The sequence below is a fragment of the Crocuta crocuta genome, unplaced genomic scaffold (genome assembly GCF_008692635.1).
Source record: "Crocuta crocuta isolate KB4526 unplaced genomic scaffold, BGI_CrCroc_1.0 scaffold367, whole genome shotgun sequence".
Lineage (NCBI taxonomy): Eukaryota > Metazoa > Chordata > Mammalia > Carnivora > Hyaenidae > Crocuta > Crocuta crocuta.
In genome coordinates this window covers 1,406,452-1,423,396 of record NW_027527936.1, presented here as the reverse complement: position 1 = coordinate 1,423,396, position 16,945 = coordinate 1,406,452, and the positions used below count along the sequence as shown (strand labels likewise).

The 16,945-nt window shown below is 39.4% G+C and overlaps 1 protein-coding gene across 8 annotated transcripts in view; it reads left to right on the top strand.

Annotated features, from left to right (window-relative positions):
• Window positions 1-16,945, top strand: part of SCMH1 (Scm polycomb group protein homolog 1) — a 159,112-nt gene that overhangs the window by 21,965 nt on the left and 120,202 nt on the right. For 2 of the 8 annotated variants that reach the window (XM_077752005.1, XM_077752001.1), the window contains exons 3-4: window positions 14,989-15,057; window positions 15,512-15,535. In XM_077752005.1, coding sequence (XP_077608131.1) covers window positions 14,989-15,057; window positions 15,512-15,535 — 93 coding nt within the window. Of the gene's footprint in view, window positions 1-5,441; window positions 5,572-14,988; window positions 15,058-15,511; window positions 15,536-16,945 lie in introns of those variants that run through there. The other 6 variants (XM_077751999.1, XM_077752004.1, XM_077751998.1 and 3 more) reach the window with 5 other exon arrangements.

Genomic DNA, 16,945 nt, shown 5'->3' with positions numbered 1-16,945 from the left:
GTGATAAACATTTGCCGCATGGACCACTTCTTTTTAATGTATGTATGTATGTATTAAAGTTATGTAGACGCACTGTGAAAATTTTGGCAACAGAAGTGTACCGAATGAAAAGGGAAAGTTTCATTACTCTCTTGCTCTCTTGAGAGACCTCTTTTAAAAGTTCAGCTGTAGATAAAACTCCCATTACTAAGGCAAGTATGCTGGGATTCCCTCATGGTTATTGAGATAGAAAACATACTGAGACTCACTTTCCTGAAGCCAAGAGCCACAGCCAAGAATGGAAGGAGCTTCCTGGGAAGAGAGGACATCTTCATCAATAAAGGTATAAGCAGAGACTTGGTAGGGATGTCAAGAGAAGATTCAAGCACTGAATAGGGTTGGTGGAACTGGAGGCAGGAGAGGAGGGGGCATTGCACAAATGGGTTTTACTATTCCTTCCAAACCTGTGGTTCTATATTATACCATCTGATTGATTACCAAGCACAAAGGAAAAGACTCCAATGTGACTGGCCTAGGTGACTTGGGTAGAAGACAAAGTAGTGTAAGAGAAAATCCAATGTATAAAGTCCAAATTTATAGAACAAGTTACTTTGCAGTAAAACATTGAGCTTATTTTAATAAAGATTTCTTGTAACTAGCCATCTCGGTGTCCTTAAAGTAGACTTCATTTTTTATAAAAAATTCCATTTACACTAAATTTTCAAGACTGTATTTACTATGTAAAATAAAAGCGACACACAGTATTCCTTATTTGAAGGAAAGAAGGTATTTCAGGTTATCTGCCTGGTTTTAGGTTGTGGTGGATATGGAGGAAACATTTGGGCTGGTACCTTGCTGCTACTGCCCATAGACTTATAGTAGCATAAAACTTAAAAGGGACTTTATAGATCATGAGTGAAGTTCAGCCTCTTTATTTTACAAATGAGGAAAGTAAAAACCAGAGATGATGTGTTACTGACTCAGTCTCATGATAGCCTAGCTGGAACTTGACTCTCCAAGATCAGAGATAAGTTATGTAAAGTGCCTGCCATGGCGCCAGTATGTGGTAGATGAAGAAGCAGAAGGGAAAGAAGATGGTGATATTTCCTGTGCCCCCATATCACACTTCTGTAAGCCTTCAGAGAGATAGTTGGCATCATGGAGATACAGCCTTAGCTATAGATACAGATACAGATACACAGACATATATACCATCTATGCTACAGACCTAAAGTTGTGCAGTGTGAGATAATGAAATCAGGAGGTTCATACCCCCATAAAATTGTAGGACCTTAGATTTGGAAAGGCCTTTTAAGGTTACCTAGTCCAACCTCCTCCTTCCTTTTCATGATTTAATACCTCCACCAAGAGGTTATCTTACCTTTGTTTCCATACCCTCAATGATGGCAGATTCATACCTCACCTTCCCATAATTCATTCGATAGTTGGATACCTCTGACTGCCAGAAACTTCTTCCTGGTAATGAGCTGAAGCCTGTCTACCTATAGCTTCTACCCAGCAGTCTAGTTCTGTCCCTTGGCGGAATGTTGAACAGGTAGAGCAAATTTCATCTGTCCTCTACATGAGGACAGGGCAGTATCTGCAAACAGCTGTCCTGTTTCCTCTGAGTCTTCTCTTCTCCTGGTTAAACCTCCACAGCTTTCTAAACTTTTACTTTGTTGTTTTCCTTTGAATAAGAGTGTGTGCCTGTATCTCATTCAGAGGGTAGGATCTAGATTTGAACATAAAGCTCTACCTCCAAAGTGTTCTGACCGGCAGAGTAGATCATCCAGGACTGTTATCACCTTCTCTCTGGATATTGATGGGAATGACCATGGTGGTGGTGGTGCCTTACTTATTTCATGACATCAGATCCATGTCTGTCTGCCAGAGAGATTGCTGTGGCACCACTGGTGCCACCGAACTTCTTCCCTGATCGAGACACATGAGACACATGAGCCGGAAGCTTTGTAGCCTGTCTTACACTCCGGGTCACACTTCTGGAAAGGGTACACATTATCCGTAGTTGTAATCTACTGAGAGTGCCTGCAAGACAAAGGGAGTTATGGCTTCTCTGCATTTTCATTAGCCATTCATTGCAAACTGCTTTGCTTATTAAAGGAAATACTGATGTTCTTTGGGGTTCCTCTCTCTGTGTGCACGTGCAGAGACATATAATTGCTACAGAGGGAGTGGGGGCAGGGATGATTGCCAAGGAGGGATCTGTTACATCTTCTTTGTTCACATCTGCTGCATGCACAAGACAGGATTTATTGCTGTCTTTGAAAAAGGGATTGCCTAGTTTGCTTCCCCTTCCCCCTCTTCTGGCAGATGATCCCAGAGGGATATTACCATCTCATCACACTTATCTCTGAACAGAGTAAAAGTAAATGAAGGAGAGCTGGAGGCAGAGAAGCAGCTAAAAGGCACTAGGAATAGTTACTAATAAGAGAGAGTGGCTAATGAGTGGTACACCCCAGCCTAGTCCCTTGTCTGTCTTCTGCCTCCTCTGTGGCTTGCGCTCCATGACCACAGTGGGACAGATGCTCTGCTCCCAGCTTTTGCTTTTCTCCCTCTATACGTATCAGCATAGAATTATGGTTTGTTAAAATCACAAATGCTGTCTAACATCGGAAGAGTTCTGTCTTGCCTTAATGGGTTTGCAAAAGTACATTTGATGCTTCTTTTTTCTATTTTCCAGTTTCTATTTCTAAGAGAAATACCTCTCCTTCCCTGCTCCCTTCTTCTTCCCTTCTCTCTCTCTCGCTCTCCCTCTCTCTCTCTCTCTCTCATTGATAATGTACATGTGCTTGTATTACTTCTTTTGTATTTTCTAAGCTCTATGAATATTTAAAACATGGAACCTATGGACATCCTCCATTTAATCTAGTTTTGCCTCATTAAATCCCAGACTGTGCTTAGTATTAATTCAGTGTTCAGATCAAGCTAATAAGCATTAGTGCTTCAGTTTTTACTGTAGTAAAGTGGGTAGAATATCTAAGTTGGGTTATTTTATGGTAGAGGCGTTTGTAAGGTTTCTTTCTTGTGAGTTTTTGTGTGTGTGTGTGTGTGTGTGTCTCTTTTTTTTTTTTTTTTTGCAGAGAGGCAGTGTCGTTAAGAGCATACTTTGGGTTCAGACCCTGGATTTTCTACTGGTTATAACCTTTTAGAAAATTACTCCACTTCTCTGGGTATTATTTCCTCATTAGTAAAAAAAAAAAGGGGGGGGGGAGGGAGTGTCATACTGGTGAGGATTTAACCACATGGTTTTATTGAAATGATCAGCACAGTATCTGGAATATAGTAAACACTTTAAAATAGCTATATAATGTTTACAATTATTATTACTATTATGTAAGTGATGATTTATAACTAAATTTTTTTCTTAATATATGGAGAATTTCTTCTACTTTCCCTTGCTTCAGGGGATAGCCTATTATGATTGTTTGGTCACATGTTGAAAGGAAGCTTCCACAGCCTTATAGATTTTTCTACAACCTCCATATTATTTTTCTCTCAGGGGTCTCCAGAAATAACAGAATCTTTAGAGCCTCTAGATATTGCACTGTCCAGTATAGTCACCCCTGGCCACATGTGTCTATTTAAATTTAATAAAAAACTATAAGCAAAAATGCAACTCTTCACTGGCCACATTTCAAGTGCCAAAGAGCCACATGTGGCTAATGGCTACCCACTAGGTGGCACAGAACATTTCTGGCATCGCAGAAAGTTCTATAGGACAGCACCACTTCATATTACTAGTCTATGCTCTTGTGCTCTTTCTCAGAAATCAAAAAGGATACGTTTTCTAGGATATTCTACAGACTACTCTCTCAGTGCTTCAGGGCTCCAGACTTGCATTTCTCAGGATTCAGGTTATTCTTTTTCAAGCCCCTTAGCGTCATTACAGTCTTTTGAAATAAATACAAGCACTTTCACTTCCTCCAAGAGGATTGAATTACAATAATTTTTAAAGGTTGCAGTCGGCAGTAAGAGGAAGCCAAAGGGAGAAGAGGCAAAGTAGAAGTAATTCTAGCAAATATTCATTACAGTCGTTACTCAAAAACGGAGTATTCGAATCCTTAGGGGCCAAACTAGTAATAGGAGGCTCTAATATCCTGTGTCCTCTTTGTAAGCACATTGTATTAATCAGGATCTCCATTTTCTCTCTGAGAAAGATAGCAAATGGCAAGTTTTCCCTTAATAATCCTTGTTACTGTATCACATGCTTTTGAAGCCATTTTTTCATTAGTTCTTCACAACAACCTTGTAAAGTAAGTAGCACGGGGATTATCATCCATATTTTACGGATAAGAAAACTGAGGCTCAGTACAGTTAAGTTATTGCCTAAAGTCTTTAAAGAAAAATAGTCTCTAAGGGAAAATAGACTTGACATTAAAAACAGAATAGGTGGCTGGGTGGCTCAGTCCATTAAGCATCTGACTCTTGATCTTGGCTCAGGTCTTGATCCCAGGGTTGTGAGTTCAGGACCTGCGTTGGGCTCCCTGCTGGGTATGGAGCCTACTTAAACAAAAAACAAACAAATTGTAAAATTTTGACTTCCAATTTGATATTTCTCATTTTGTTTTGCTTTATTTTACTACCAAACTATGTTAAAAGAAACATTGAAGATTCTTTAGGGCAACTTGGAACCTGAATAGTGTTGCATGAGGTAGGTACTCGAAAAGCATTGCTACGGCTTCATTTGTCTTATGACCATGTACATTAGTCTGCGCAGATTTTTATAACAAAATACCCCTGGCTGGGTGAGTTAAACAGTAGAAGTTTACTTTCTCATAGTCTGAGTCTGGAGTCCAAGATCAAGATGCTAGCAGGGTTTGTTTCTGGTCAGGTCTCTTCTCAGCTTACAGACAGCACTTTTTTGGCCATGACCTCACCTAGCCTTTTTCTCCTTATGTATTTGGGCAGAGAGAGAGGAAGAGGGTTAGGGAGAAGGAGAGAGATCTCTCTGGTGCCTTGACTTTGTCTAATAAGGACCCCAGTTCTTTCAAATTAGGGCCCTACCCTTATGACTTCATTTAACCTTAGTTATCTCCCTGAAAGTCCTAGCTCCAAATACAGCCACATTGGGGATTGGGACTTTAACATATGAGTTTGGAGGGAACATGTTCAATCCATAGTACCATGTTAATGGATTTTTAGTATCTTTTAAGCTTTTGGCTTAACCTGGTTAGCTGGAAATTATATTTATTTGCAGTGTTTGCTTGGGACCAAATGTAGCAAATATCTATATTGTTTATTGCTGTGAATATTGAGGCTTAGTTACGTTAAACCTGTGGTACTTGCTATAAGGTACTATCCAAGCTGAGTTATTCTAATAAGCAAAAAAAGATGTATCTGAATGTCCTACTTTTTAAATAATGTAACCACTTTGTTAATACTTAAGTCTCATGGTTTAAGGGGTAATAAGTGTCCTCCTTCCTCCCACCCCCATTCTGCAGATGGAGAAATTAACATACAGAGAAACTGACTTGTCAGAGGTCAGAGTAAGGTATTGGTGGATCCAGGGATAAATCCCAAACTTCTTAACTCCTTGACCAGTTTTAAGTCCATTGACTATGCAGCCTAGTGGTAAGTATCTTTTTGCCCTATTCTGGAGGTATGAGGGATTAAGATATTTAGCAAAGACTGACTTTAAGGAACTCCTCGTTACTAATTATATCATTCGTTATCCATTTCTTTTAGCCACAGTGTCTTTTTTGCTATTTTGTCATCAGTTTTTTTTAGGTTGTGGAAGGAATTGGAAGTTCTGCTTTTTAAATATTTGAAGATATTTCTGTAACAGTTCAGCCACACTATAGATTATTATTAAGAAAAGAAAAACTTATTATTTAATGATTTTTTTTCTCTGTGTTAGGCACCATGCTAGACACTTTGTCTAGCATTTAAATATTTACATGTTGGGGCGCCTTGGGGGTTCAGTCGGTTGAATGTCCTACTCTTGATTTTGGCTCAGGTCATGATTCCTTGAGCCCCATATCAGGCTCCATGGAGCCAGCTAAAGATTCTTTCTTTCTCTCACCCTCTTATTCTCTTTCTCAGTCATGCTCGCTCGCGCTCTCTCAAATTAAAAAATAAGTATTATTTAAATGTCTTATTGAAACTTATAGCCATTTCAAGGAGGTATGCATTCTTGCCATTTTTAATAGTGATTTTTTAAGTCTGTTTATTTATTTTTGAGAGACAGAGACAGAGAAGGAGTGTGAGAGAGAAAGGCAGGGAGAGAGGATCCTAAGTAGGCTCTGCATTGTCAGCACAGAGCCTGATGTGGGACTCAAACTCACAAACCGTGAGATCAGGACCTGAGCCAAAACCAAGAGTCAAATAACAATCAACTGAGCCATCCAGGTGTCCCAATAGTGATATTTTTAATAGTATTAGTTGAATTTCATAGAAAAGCATCTCATAAGTTTCAGAGTTTAGATTCTAAATGAAATTTTAGCTTTGTAGAAACTTAGAATCTTATCAGGAATCTTTAAAGATGAAATCTCTATGTTAAGCATAGTTCTCTATATTATTATGTCTTATTCTTTTTTTATCCTTTGTTTGGGATTTCCTCAGGTGGTATGATTTGTCTGAGATTAAGTTTGCTCTTCCACTTGACACTAAAATCATGTCAAGTTTAGTTTCTCTAAAGCCTTTTCTTCTGTCTCTACATATAAAACAGGATTCTGTTAATTACTAGAGAGGCTGAACAACTAAACCATGTGAAAAGCAAGAGTGTAATGAGCCTCTAGAGCCAAGGTCCCATAGACCATTAGGATAGTCTCTCCTCTGCCCCTCACCTCTACTTCTCTGCCCATTGGATTCTTTTTGCTTATTGTACATCTGGCTTCTCCATTATAGTAAAATATATAGGCACTGACACTGACCACATTTTACTTCTCTTGTCATACCCCTTAACATACCTTCTGCTCCAGCCACATTGAACTACAGTTGCCCAGCATGGCACTGCCCAGTAGAATTACAATGCAAGTCAGGTACAAAATGGTAAATTTTCTAGTAGCCACACTGAAAAGGGTAAAGAAGAAATAGGGAAATTTAATTTTAATAGTATATCTTATTTAACCTAGGATATCTAAAATACTGCTTTGACATGTCACCAGTATAAAAATACATAAGGAGCTATTCCACATTCCTTTTTTTATACTCAGTCTTCAGAATCTGGTATATGTTTTACAGTTATAGCACATCTCAAATCAGACACTAAGTTTTGACAGAAATGATTGACTCGTATTTAGATTTCAACAATTTTCAATCACAGAAGTAGAGTCTCTTACCCAGCTTTGTTCCAAACATACTTTAAAAGTTTTCCCCCATAACTGTACTGAATGTTAGTTATGAATTTAAATTAATACAAAAATTAAAACAAAATTAAATATTCACTTTCTTAGTCCCACTTGCCACATTTTGGGTGCTACATATGGCTAGTGGCTACCATATTAGGGCAGGTCTAACATAGTGTTTATGGCATCATTTCTCTCTTTACATTATTCCCTCTCTTTATTTTATTAAAAAAAATTTTTTTTAACATTTATTTATTTTTGAGAGACAGAGCATGAGCAGGAGAGGGACAGAGAGAGAGGAAGACACAGAATCCGAACAGGCTCTGGGCTGTCAGCACAGAGCCTGAGGTGGGGCTCAAACTCACAAATCGTGAGATCGTGACCTAGGCTGAAGTTGTACACTTAGCCAACTGAGCCACCCAGATGCCCTGATATACTTTTCTTATTACTCCATCCCCAAGACACAATTCCTTTGCCATGAAAGTCTTAATTTCTCCCCCTGTTGTCTCCCAGATAGAACTGGCTCCTCCCCTCTCCTCTACCTTCTGAGCCCTCATTTACTTTTAATGCAGTACCTATAGTACTTTATCACATTTACTTCCGTATCTTTCTCCCTCTTCTATGCTAAAGGGAGAGTATCTTGCTATTTTTTGAATCCCCCATTCCCTAGCACAGAGCTGGAACCTATGTGTAGTCAATTTTTTTTTAGAGAGTAGATTAATATCATTTCAATCTGGAAATAGGAAAGGCTTTAGAGGGTTATTTTGAAAATAGCAAGTTGGAAATGGAATTTAAGTGTCAAATTGAATAAGATTTAATAGGAAGCAATCCACTGTCTTTTAGCCTGTGACATTGTATTCATTCATTCATTTCATGGACTTAGACACATGAGCTATAAAGGAGAATGAGACGTAATTTATACTGGTAAATAGTTCATAGTCATGTGCTCACACACACGTGTGCGCACACAAGTTATGGATATGTTGCGCTCTCGGCCGCATAATATTATTTGATGCTTAGCGAAATAGAACTCCAGGGTTGAATAGGATCTTAGAAGTTTATGTAATTAATCCCCTTACAACCCATAAATTCCTTCTCAGCTTGGAAAAGTTTCGGCATCTTTGGTGATAGGTGGTCATCCAGGCTTTCTGTTTATACTCCTTAGGGAACGAATAACCCATCCCCTGCAGGCTAGTTTTCCTTGCCAGGAAGTCTCGTTCTGACATCTGCTTCCCTGAAGTGAATCCTATTTCAGATGTCTCCTGTCCAGAGATCACATTTTGTGAAACCTGTGGATAGAATGTAAACGTCATGAGAAGCAGGAGTTTCTATCTGTTTTGTCCAGTGACTTATCTTAAGTGCCCAGGATAGTGCCTGACAAACAGCAGATTATTCATGTTTACTGCATAAATAAAACTATATAAATACGATTCAGGGCATTAGTTCAATTCGGTTTTTCATTTATGAACTATTATTGCATATTTTTCATTGCTCTTGCCTAACCAGCCCTTCCTCTCTGTGGTCCTGTTCAACTTTCTGAGCTCCAGATCCTTACTCTTCACCTGCAGATACATACTTGATAATACCCGAGGTGATATATATGAAACCACCTGGCCCTGGGCCTGGCATATGACAATGATAGGTGTTAGTTGAATGTGAAATGGAATCAGTATGGCAACTTCTGAGCCTTCTGACATCCCAGAAATGCAGGTTCATTTTTTTAAATTAATTGAATTTTTAAAATTGTGATTAAAGGTATATAACTCAGAATTTACTATTTTAACCATTTTTAAGTGTACAGTTTAGTGGCATTGAATACATTCACATTGTTGTGCAACCATTCCTACCATCCATCTCTGCAACTTTTTTCGTCTTGCAAAATTGAAGCGGAAACTGTACTCAGTAAATGATAGCAAGTACATTTTTAATATTAGCCTAGGTATTGAAATAGTATATCTGCAGTGGAAGAAAACTCCAAAATCATATATAAATGACTTTTATCTACAGTTTTAGAAGATTTGTTTTTAATTATTTCTTATTTAACATGAATAATTGATAGATAATTTAACTCTAGTGGATTCTGTATCTAAGTATTCACTTATGTGTCAAAATTGTTTTGATGAAAGCTTGCATTTAAATATTGACTTCTTGGGGCACCTGGATGGCTCAGTCAGTTGAGCGTCTGACTTCGGCTCAGGCCATGATCTCACAGTTCATGAGTCTGAGCCCCGTGTCGGGCTCTGTGCTGACAGCTCGGAGCCTGGAGCCTGCTTTGGGTTCTGTCTCCCCTTCTTTCTGCCCCTTCCCTGCTCACTCTCAGTCTCTCCCTCCCTCTCTCTCTCTCTCTCTCTCTCTCTCTCTCTCTCTCTCTCTCTCTCAAAAATAGATTTTAAAAATTTCTTAAAAATAAATATTGACTTTTTACTATGTGTGATTTTCTCTCATTGCATACCTGTTTCTGAGTTTGGTAAAAAGACAACCTTTTTCTTTTCTTTTTTCAGAAAGAAAAAGGGGCTCACTATGTGTCAAGCCCCAAGAATACTGGCTGGGTTAGTAGTATTTACCTCTGACACCTGGAACAGGATAGAAGTAGGAGACAGAAATAGTGCTCTGCTTAGGGATGTTGCCAGAAAGATATTAGAAAGTAACATGTATCCTGGACCATGGTGAATAAAAAGAATCTCCCAAATAGAGAAGGGAGGAGATGTCCAGACACATATGGCATGTTTATTATGGAGACAGTTTAGGTTTTGACCTTTGAAGACTTTTAAAGGAGTAGCGACATGTTTTAGCTAATCTTAGTTTTAAGATACATAAATATAAGTATTTTAAAACTGAATGCTAAAGTATGAGTTGGAAAGGGGTGATGTCACAGACAGGAATGAAGTAGCTGTTTCTGTTGGTCAAGGTGAGAGAGAATGAACTCTTAAACTCAGAAAAGGAGCAGAGGAGACAGTCATTTTAGAAGTAAAACTGACAGATTTTGATAACTGGTTAGATTTGGTGGACAAGAGAGAGTGGACAGTTAAAGAGGACTCCAGGTTTCTGATGTATCACTAAATGGGAGAAGGACTACAGGAGAAGAAATACACTGCCTGAGGAGAGAGACTAAAGTAAACTAACCTATTTTAAATGTAGCAGCTACATATCCTACAATATTCTGAAACATGGCTATTAGTCTTAGAATGCTTTGAAAACTTAGAGGTGACTAGCTCCTGTTTTTACGTGTGGAACTCTATTAGATGCTGCATTCTGTACATTTAAGAATTGATACAGGAATGTGGGGCACCTGTGTGGGTCAGTCGGTTGAGCAACCATCCGAGTTTGGCTCAGGTAATGATCTTGCAGTTCACAAGTTCGAGCCCCGCGTCGGACTCTGTGCTGACAGCTCAGAGGCTGGAGCCTCCTTCAGATTCTGTGTCTCCCTTTCTCTCTCTCCACCCCCCTACTCATTCTCTGTCTCTCTCAAAAGTAGATAGATAAACATTTTAAAAATTAAAAAAAAAAAAAAAAAGAATTGATACAGAGATGGTGGCCTAATCCACTGGGTAATTTATGGCGATGCTTAAAAATTAAGCAGTTTAGGGGCGCCTGGGTGGCTTAGTCGGTTAAGCGTCCGACTTTCGCTTAGGTCATGATCTCGCGGTTCTTGGGTTCGAGCCCTGCGTCGGGCTCTGTGCTGACTGCCAGCTCAGAGCCTGGAGCCTGTTTCAGAGTCTGTGTCTCCCTGTCTCTCTGACCCTCTCCTGTTCACGCTGTCTCTCTCTCTCTCTCCTAGAAATAAATAAAAATTTTTAAAAAAATTTTAAAAAAAATTAAGCAGTTTGTAATGAATGTGGTTGCTGTCTCCTTTTCTTCTTTGGGCACTGCTTTCCCGGTTCCACTTGTTTGTGCCAGGAGTTTCAAGTATTTCTTCTCAGAAGTACCTTTTTCATTGTCTTATGGAAGCTTATTTCAATGCCTTCCTGCCCAGTTAAGTTTGTTAATTATTTTGTTCATTTTGCTTCATCATTGGATCTGGCTTTTGTTTTCTTCTCATTATTAGAGTATTTTTTCCTGTAAATTGTATTGGTTGATTTTAAATTGTTTTATTAATTGTATTAGTGATCTTACAGCCTGGTTTCAATTTATTGTAGCTTCCTGAATCCGTTTTGTGTATGCTAGTAGCTCATCTTTACTTAAGTGATATGATACTGAAAACTTGTACGTAAATGGAATATATATTATATATTTAATTTTTAAGAATACATTCTTTCTAATCAAAAATAATTCAAAAATTATTGTGAAAAAATTTAAAGCATGAATTCAGTTATGATACCCTCATATCTTTTGTCTCTGTCAGCAATTTTTTAGCCTGATCAAGTTTATCATCTTTATTAATGATTTAGAGGAGAACAAACGTACTAGAAAGACAAGGGATGTCCATCCAGGAGAGAAAGCAAACACTTGGGGTGGGACACTGGCCAGTGTGACTAGAGTGTAGTGGAAAAGGGAAAAGTCCTGGGGCATCTGGGTGACTCAGTTGGTTAAGCATCCAACTCTTGATTTTGGCTCAGGTCATGATCTCATGGTTCATGGGATGGAGTCCTATGTAGGTCTCTGTGTTCAGCATGCAGCCTGTTTGGGATTCTCTGTCTCCCTCCCTCTTTGCCCCTCCCCCACTAGTGCTGTCTCTCCTTCCCTCTCCCTCTTCCTTTCCCTTCCTCCTTCCCCCCCTCAAAATAAATAAGTAAACTTTAAAAAAGTTGGAGGGGGAGGGTATCATGGGGCAAGATCAGAGAAATGGCAGCAGCCAAATCCTGCATATCTGTGCAAAGCATCCTTAATTCAGTGGGAAGCTCTTGGGAAGCCATTTACCCTTGAGCAGATGAATGACATTAGCTGTTTTGTGTTTTAAAATGCTCACTCTGAGCCCTGTATGGTGAGTAGGTTGGAGTAGGGCAAGAGTGGAAGCAGGGATTCCAGTCAGCAGGTCGTCCTAATGGTCCAAGTAAGAAGGATGGTGACTAGAAATAGAGTGTGAGCAGTGGAATGAGTGGTAGATGGGCTGGGGACCTGGTCCAGCAGAACTTACTGAGTGGATGTGAGTGTAAAGGACATAGCAGCATCAAGGATGACATCAGGGATATTTGGCTTGAACAGCTTGGTGGTGGAGATGCCATTTACTGGTTTGGGGGAGAGAAGAAGAGGACAGGTTGTCTCCCCAAACCAATAAATGGCCTCTCCATCACACATGATTTCATTCATATGTGGAATTTAAGAAACAAAGCAAACGAGCAAAGAGGGGACAGAAGGAGAGAGAGGCAAACCAAGGAACAGACTCTCAACTGTAGAGAACAAACTGATGGTCACCAGAGAGTTGCTGGGGGGATGGATTAAATAGGTGTTGGGATTAAGGCATGCACTTTCACGGTGAGCACTAGTGGATGGATGGAAGTGTTGATCGCTATACTGTACATCTAAAACTGGTATTACACTATATGTCAACTAACTGAAAATTAAATAAAAACTTTTAAAAAAAGGAACAGGTTGGCAAGAGGTGGCATCCTGTTTTAGCCATGTTAAATTTGAAACATCTGATGTGGTAACTATGTAGAGATTATATGTAAGTGTGGAATTCCAAGAGGAGGTCAGTGCTAGAAATACGAGTTTGGGAGTGATCTCAGTGGAGTGGTGAACAGGAAAACCCTGTTTGAATGAGGAGATAATTAATGTGAAGAAGTGAGAAGCAGTAACTATAGATAACTCTTAAAATAAAGTAAGTTTTCCTGAGAAATAGAAGGCAGGAGGGATATACATGGGATTAAGAGAAGGTTGGAGAAGGGGTACTTGTTTGTTTTTTTGTGTTGATCTGTTTGGTAGGAGATGACGGGGCAGTAAAGATGCAGATGCAAATGGTCTAGAAAGGAAATACATGCAAAGTCCTTGAGAGGATGAGAGGAAATGGGATCTGGAGCAAAACCGGAGGGTTGCCTTTTGATAAAAACAGACCCTTCATCCACAGCAATAGAAGAGCAGTCAGAAAGAATGATGAATGAGTAAGACACTGACTGAGCACCTGCTACTCTACTGTGCATGGGGGATATGCCACTAAACATGATGGAGCCTGTGCCTTCCTGAGGGGCATATAGAGGCTTCCTGTCCCTTATTTCTCTTTTCTCAATGAACCCTAAATTAACATTGTACCTAAGAGTGAAGGTGAGGGAGGGACTATTTGGAGTATGAGGAGAAAGAAAAATAAATAAATTTTTGGGGGGAAGGTGGACAAGCAGACACAGTATGGAAATGTGGTATGATTTCTAGACAGTGTTAAATAGCATTTGAGAATTATGGCCATGAGTTTGAAGTGAAACCAGTCAGCTTGCATTTGGTTTTCTCCAGCACTTGTGAGCTGTTGGGGTAGGCATGGCGGATAAGCGGCTTTAACCAGAGTTAAGTCTGAGGCTTTACTAGGCAGATTTGACAAAAAAAGAGATAGGAGGGAATGGATTTTCCCTCTAAATTTTCAAACAAGAAAAATGTATTTCCATTATATAAGTAACTTGTCCTCTTTATTAAAAAAATTGAAAATATACGAGATTAGAAAATAAGGGTGGGAGGAGTAGGACCACTACCCAAAGATAACCAGATGCTTATAGTTGCTGTGTTTGCTTCTTGTGGTTTTTTTTTCTCTTTTTTCTAGTGATAACTTTTAGGGTTGTATTAGTTTGCTACGACTGCAAAGATTACAGAGCTGGTGATTTAAACAAAATTATTTTCTCGGGGCACCTCGGTGGTTCAGTTGGTTAAGTGTCCAACTCTGATCTCAGCTCAGGTCATGATCTCACTGTTCATGAGTTCAAGCCCTACACTGGGCTCTGTGCTCATGATGCGGAGCCTGCTTGGGATTCTCTCTCTCCCTCTCTCTCTCTCTGCCCTGCCCCCACTTGCGTGCGATCTCTCTCTCTCTCTCAAAATAAATAAATACACTTTAAAGAAAAAAGAAATTTATTTTCTCCTGTTTCTGGAGGCTGGAAGTCAGAGACCAAGGTATAGGTAGAGTTGATTTTTTTCTGAGGCCTCTCTCCTTGGCTTTTAGATGCCCATCTTCTGTCTTCATGTACTCTTTTCTCTGTCCCTTTATGTGTCCAAATTTCCTCTTATAAGGACACCAGTCTTGTTAGATTAGGGCTCATTTTAATGATGTTAAATGATCTCATTTTAATGTAGTTACTTTAAAGACCCTGTCTCCAAATACAGTCACATTGAAGTGTGGGAGGGGGGTGGGAAGGCACACAATTGAGCCCAGAGCAGGGCTGTTCTTTGTTTTTAGCTTTTTATATAATTTCTATTATTCCATGAATATAATTTTTGCTCTCATATTTTACCAGATAACATCAGAACTTTATACAGTTCCCCATTTTGTTGTGTAGCCTTTGTAAAAATTTCAAGCTGCAAAACCCTTTGTCAACTGATAAATATGCTGTGGTATCTTAATCAGTCTTCTGGACATTTAGGTGTCCTCCCTCCCTTTTTGTTTTTATAAACAATACTCAAGTTTTTTTAAATAAAACCTTTTTTTCTGTAGTTTGGACTATTTCCTTAGAATACCATCTCAGAAGGGGATTACTTTATCAAAGACTATTGATGCCTGCTGTTGAGTTAGAGAAGTATCGAAATCTTGCGTTTTCTTTTCACATGACTGTTTTCTCTCCTCCCGCAGTGATAGACTGGAATGATGTTAGGAAACACAAGTATGGTCACCTTTCCGAGTCTGCATCCCAGTATCAAGGTAAGAAAAAAAGCCCTCCATTTAGCTTGGAAAAATAATTTGACATCTCTTATCATAAAACCTTTGTTCTGAGAGGTCTGAGGTATCAGGAATTCACTGATGGAAGCACACGCAAATATTAGAGTTTGTAGAGGTGTCTATTAGAAGCGGTGTGTTTCGTTTTGAACTGGAAGCAGGAGACTTAGACTCTGAGTACAGGTCATCTCGAAGTAGCCTCACAGCTTCAAGCCCGGTTGGCCTCTCTGCGTCTCCAGTTTTTAAGAGGTTAGGCTTAGAGCAATGCAGTTAGGTGGTATATTCCGCGACTACTACTAACACACTCAGGATCTTTTAACATGAGAGGGTTGGATTATACAAACTCTCAAGCCTTCATTTTACCCCAGAACCTCACCTTTCTTTCGTTTTGGTGTACTTGTCCTGATGACTTATGCTGTAACATTTTTTTCTTTAATAGAAGCTACTGACATCCTGGAACTAGGTAAGATTTCTTTCTTGTATTTCTGTTAAATACGGATAATAACCAAACCAGAGATTCGAGCGTGACGAGGACCAGGGTGCCGTCCTGTGCGTCGCACGGACCCGTGTGTCCTGTGTTCTTCTGCCTCACGCCCGTGCAGCCAGTCTTACCGGAAGTGCAGACCAAGCCAGCAGGGGTGGGGGGTGGTAGTTACGCAGAGCGCACGGAGGAACAGGGGCCGACTCCAACTGGAAGCTACCCTTAATTCGGTGACTCCAGAACGAAAACAAACCCCTGCTGACTCTCAGTCAGAATTTGGTGGGATTTCCCCAAAAGAAATTTTTCATGAGATATAACAAACTGAAATTAAACCTAAAGATTTTGTAAATTTTTTAACTAAACGCAATCTGAAATATTAACAGTTCAAATACCAAGGTCAGACTGCTCCCGCATCCGGTTTCATGCTTACAGAGTATACCTCAGGACTAGGATTTGAGAAATAATGCTAATGTCAGTAATTCTTAATGAGCCTTCAGGGTTTCTACATTAAACATCAGTCTCATCTTGGTCTTTTAAAATCTTTCTGTATGTTACACAAATACTGATATCCTAATGGCTTTATTGATTTTTGTTGAATATCTTTACTTGTTCTGTGACTTTATGTGTTCACCTCTATTATTATCATTATCTTTTTGCTTCCTCTTGCCTTTTCTCCCCAGAACATTACTTTTATTGCCCACTGACAAAGAAGGTGATGTAGAGGAGTAGAATGCTAGACCAGGAGTCAGAGCTCCTGGGTTCTTTGAAAGCCAGCCGCACTTAGTAACTTGGTAATGCCGATCCTTAGTGTTCTGACTTGGAAAATGGGGATGTTAGTCTCATCATGCCTACTCCACAAGGTTGTTAACAAGATTACACGAGCTAATGGACGTGAAAACATCTTAAAACCTCTCAAATACTTTTCAACTTTTGAGGATTGTTATTTTCATTCTGTCGAGGGACCATCCTCAGACATTATTCTAAGTCAAATCTTGTACCATTCTTTGAAGTGAAGCGTTCTATGAATGTGAGCTGATGAAACGAATGAGTTGAAATAATGCAGGTAAAAGGCCTGGCACTTGATAGACAATAAATGATAGTCACTTAATGACTTAAAACTTACCTCAGGCTTTGGAAGGCACTAGTTTTTGTCATAAAAATCATGGACCTAAGAATCAGGCAGGCCTTAGTTCAAATTCTTATTGTCTGCTTACCAGTTCAGTGATTTTGGGGAAAATTACTTAATCTTTCTGAGCCTATGTCTGTCCTCATCTTTAAAATGGGAATAAAGCCTACTTTTCAGCTTATGATGAACTTGGGAGATATTGAATATGGGGTGGGCAGACGGAGGATACTCTGTGAGAGCTGTTGCTGGTTTTGTTGCTAATATGA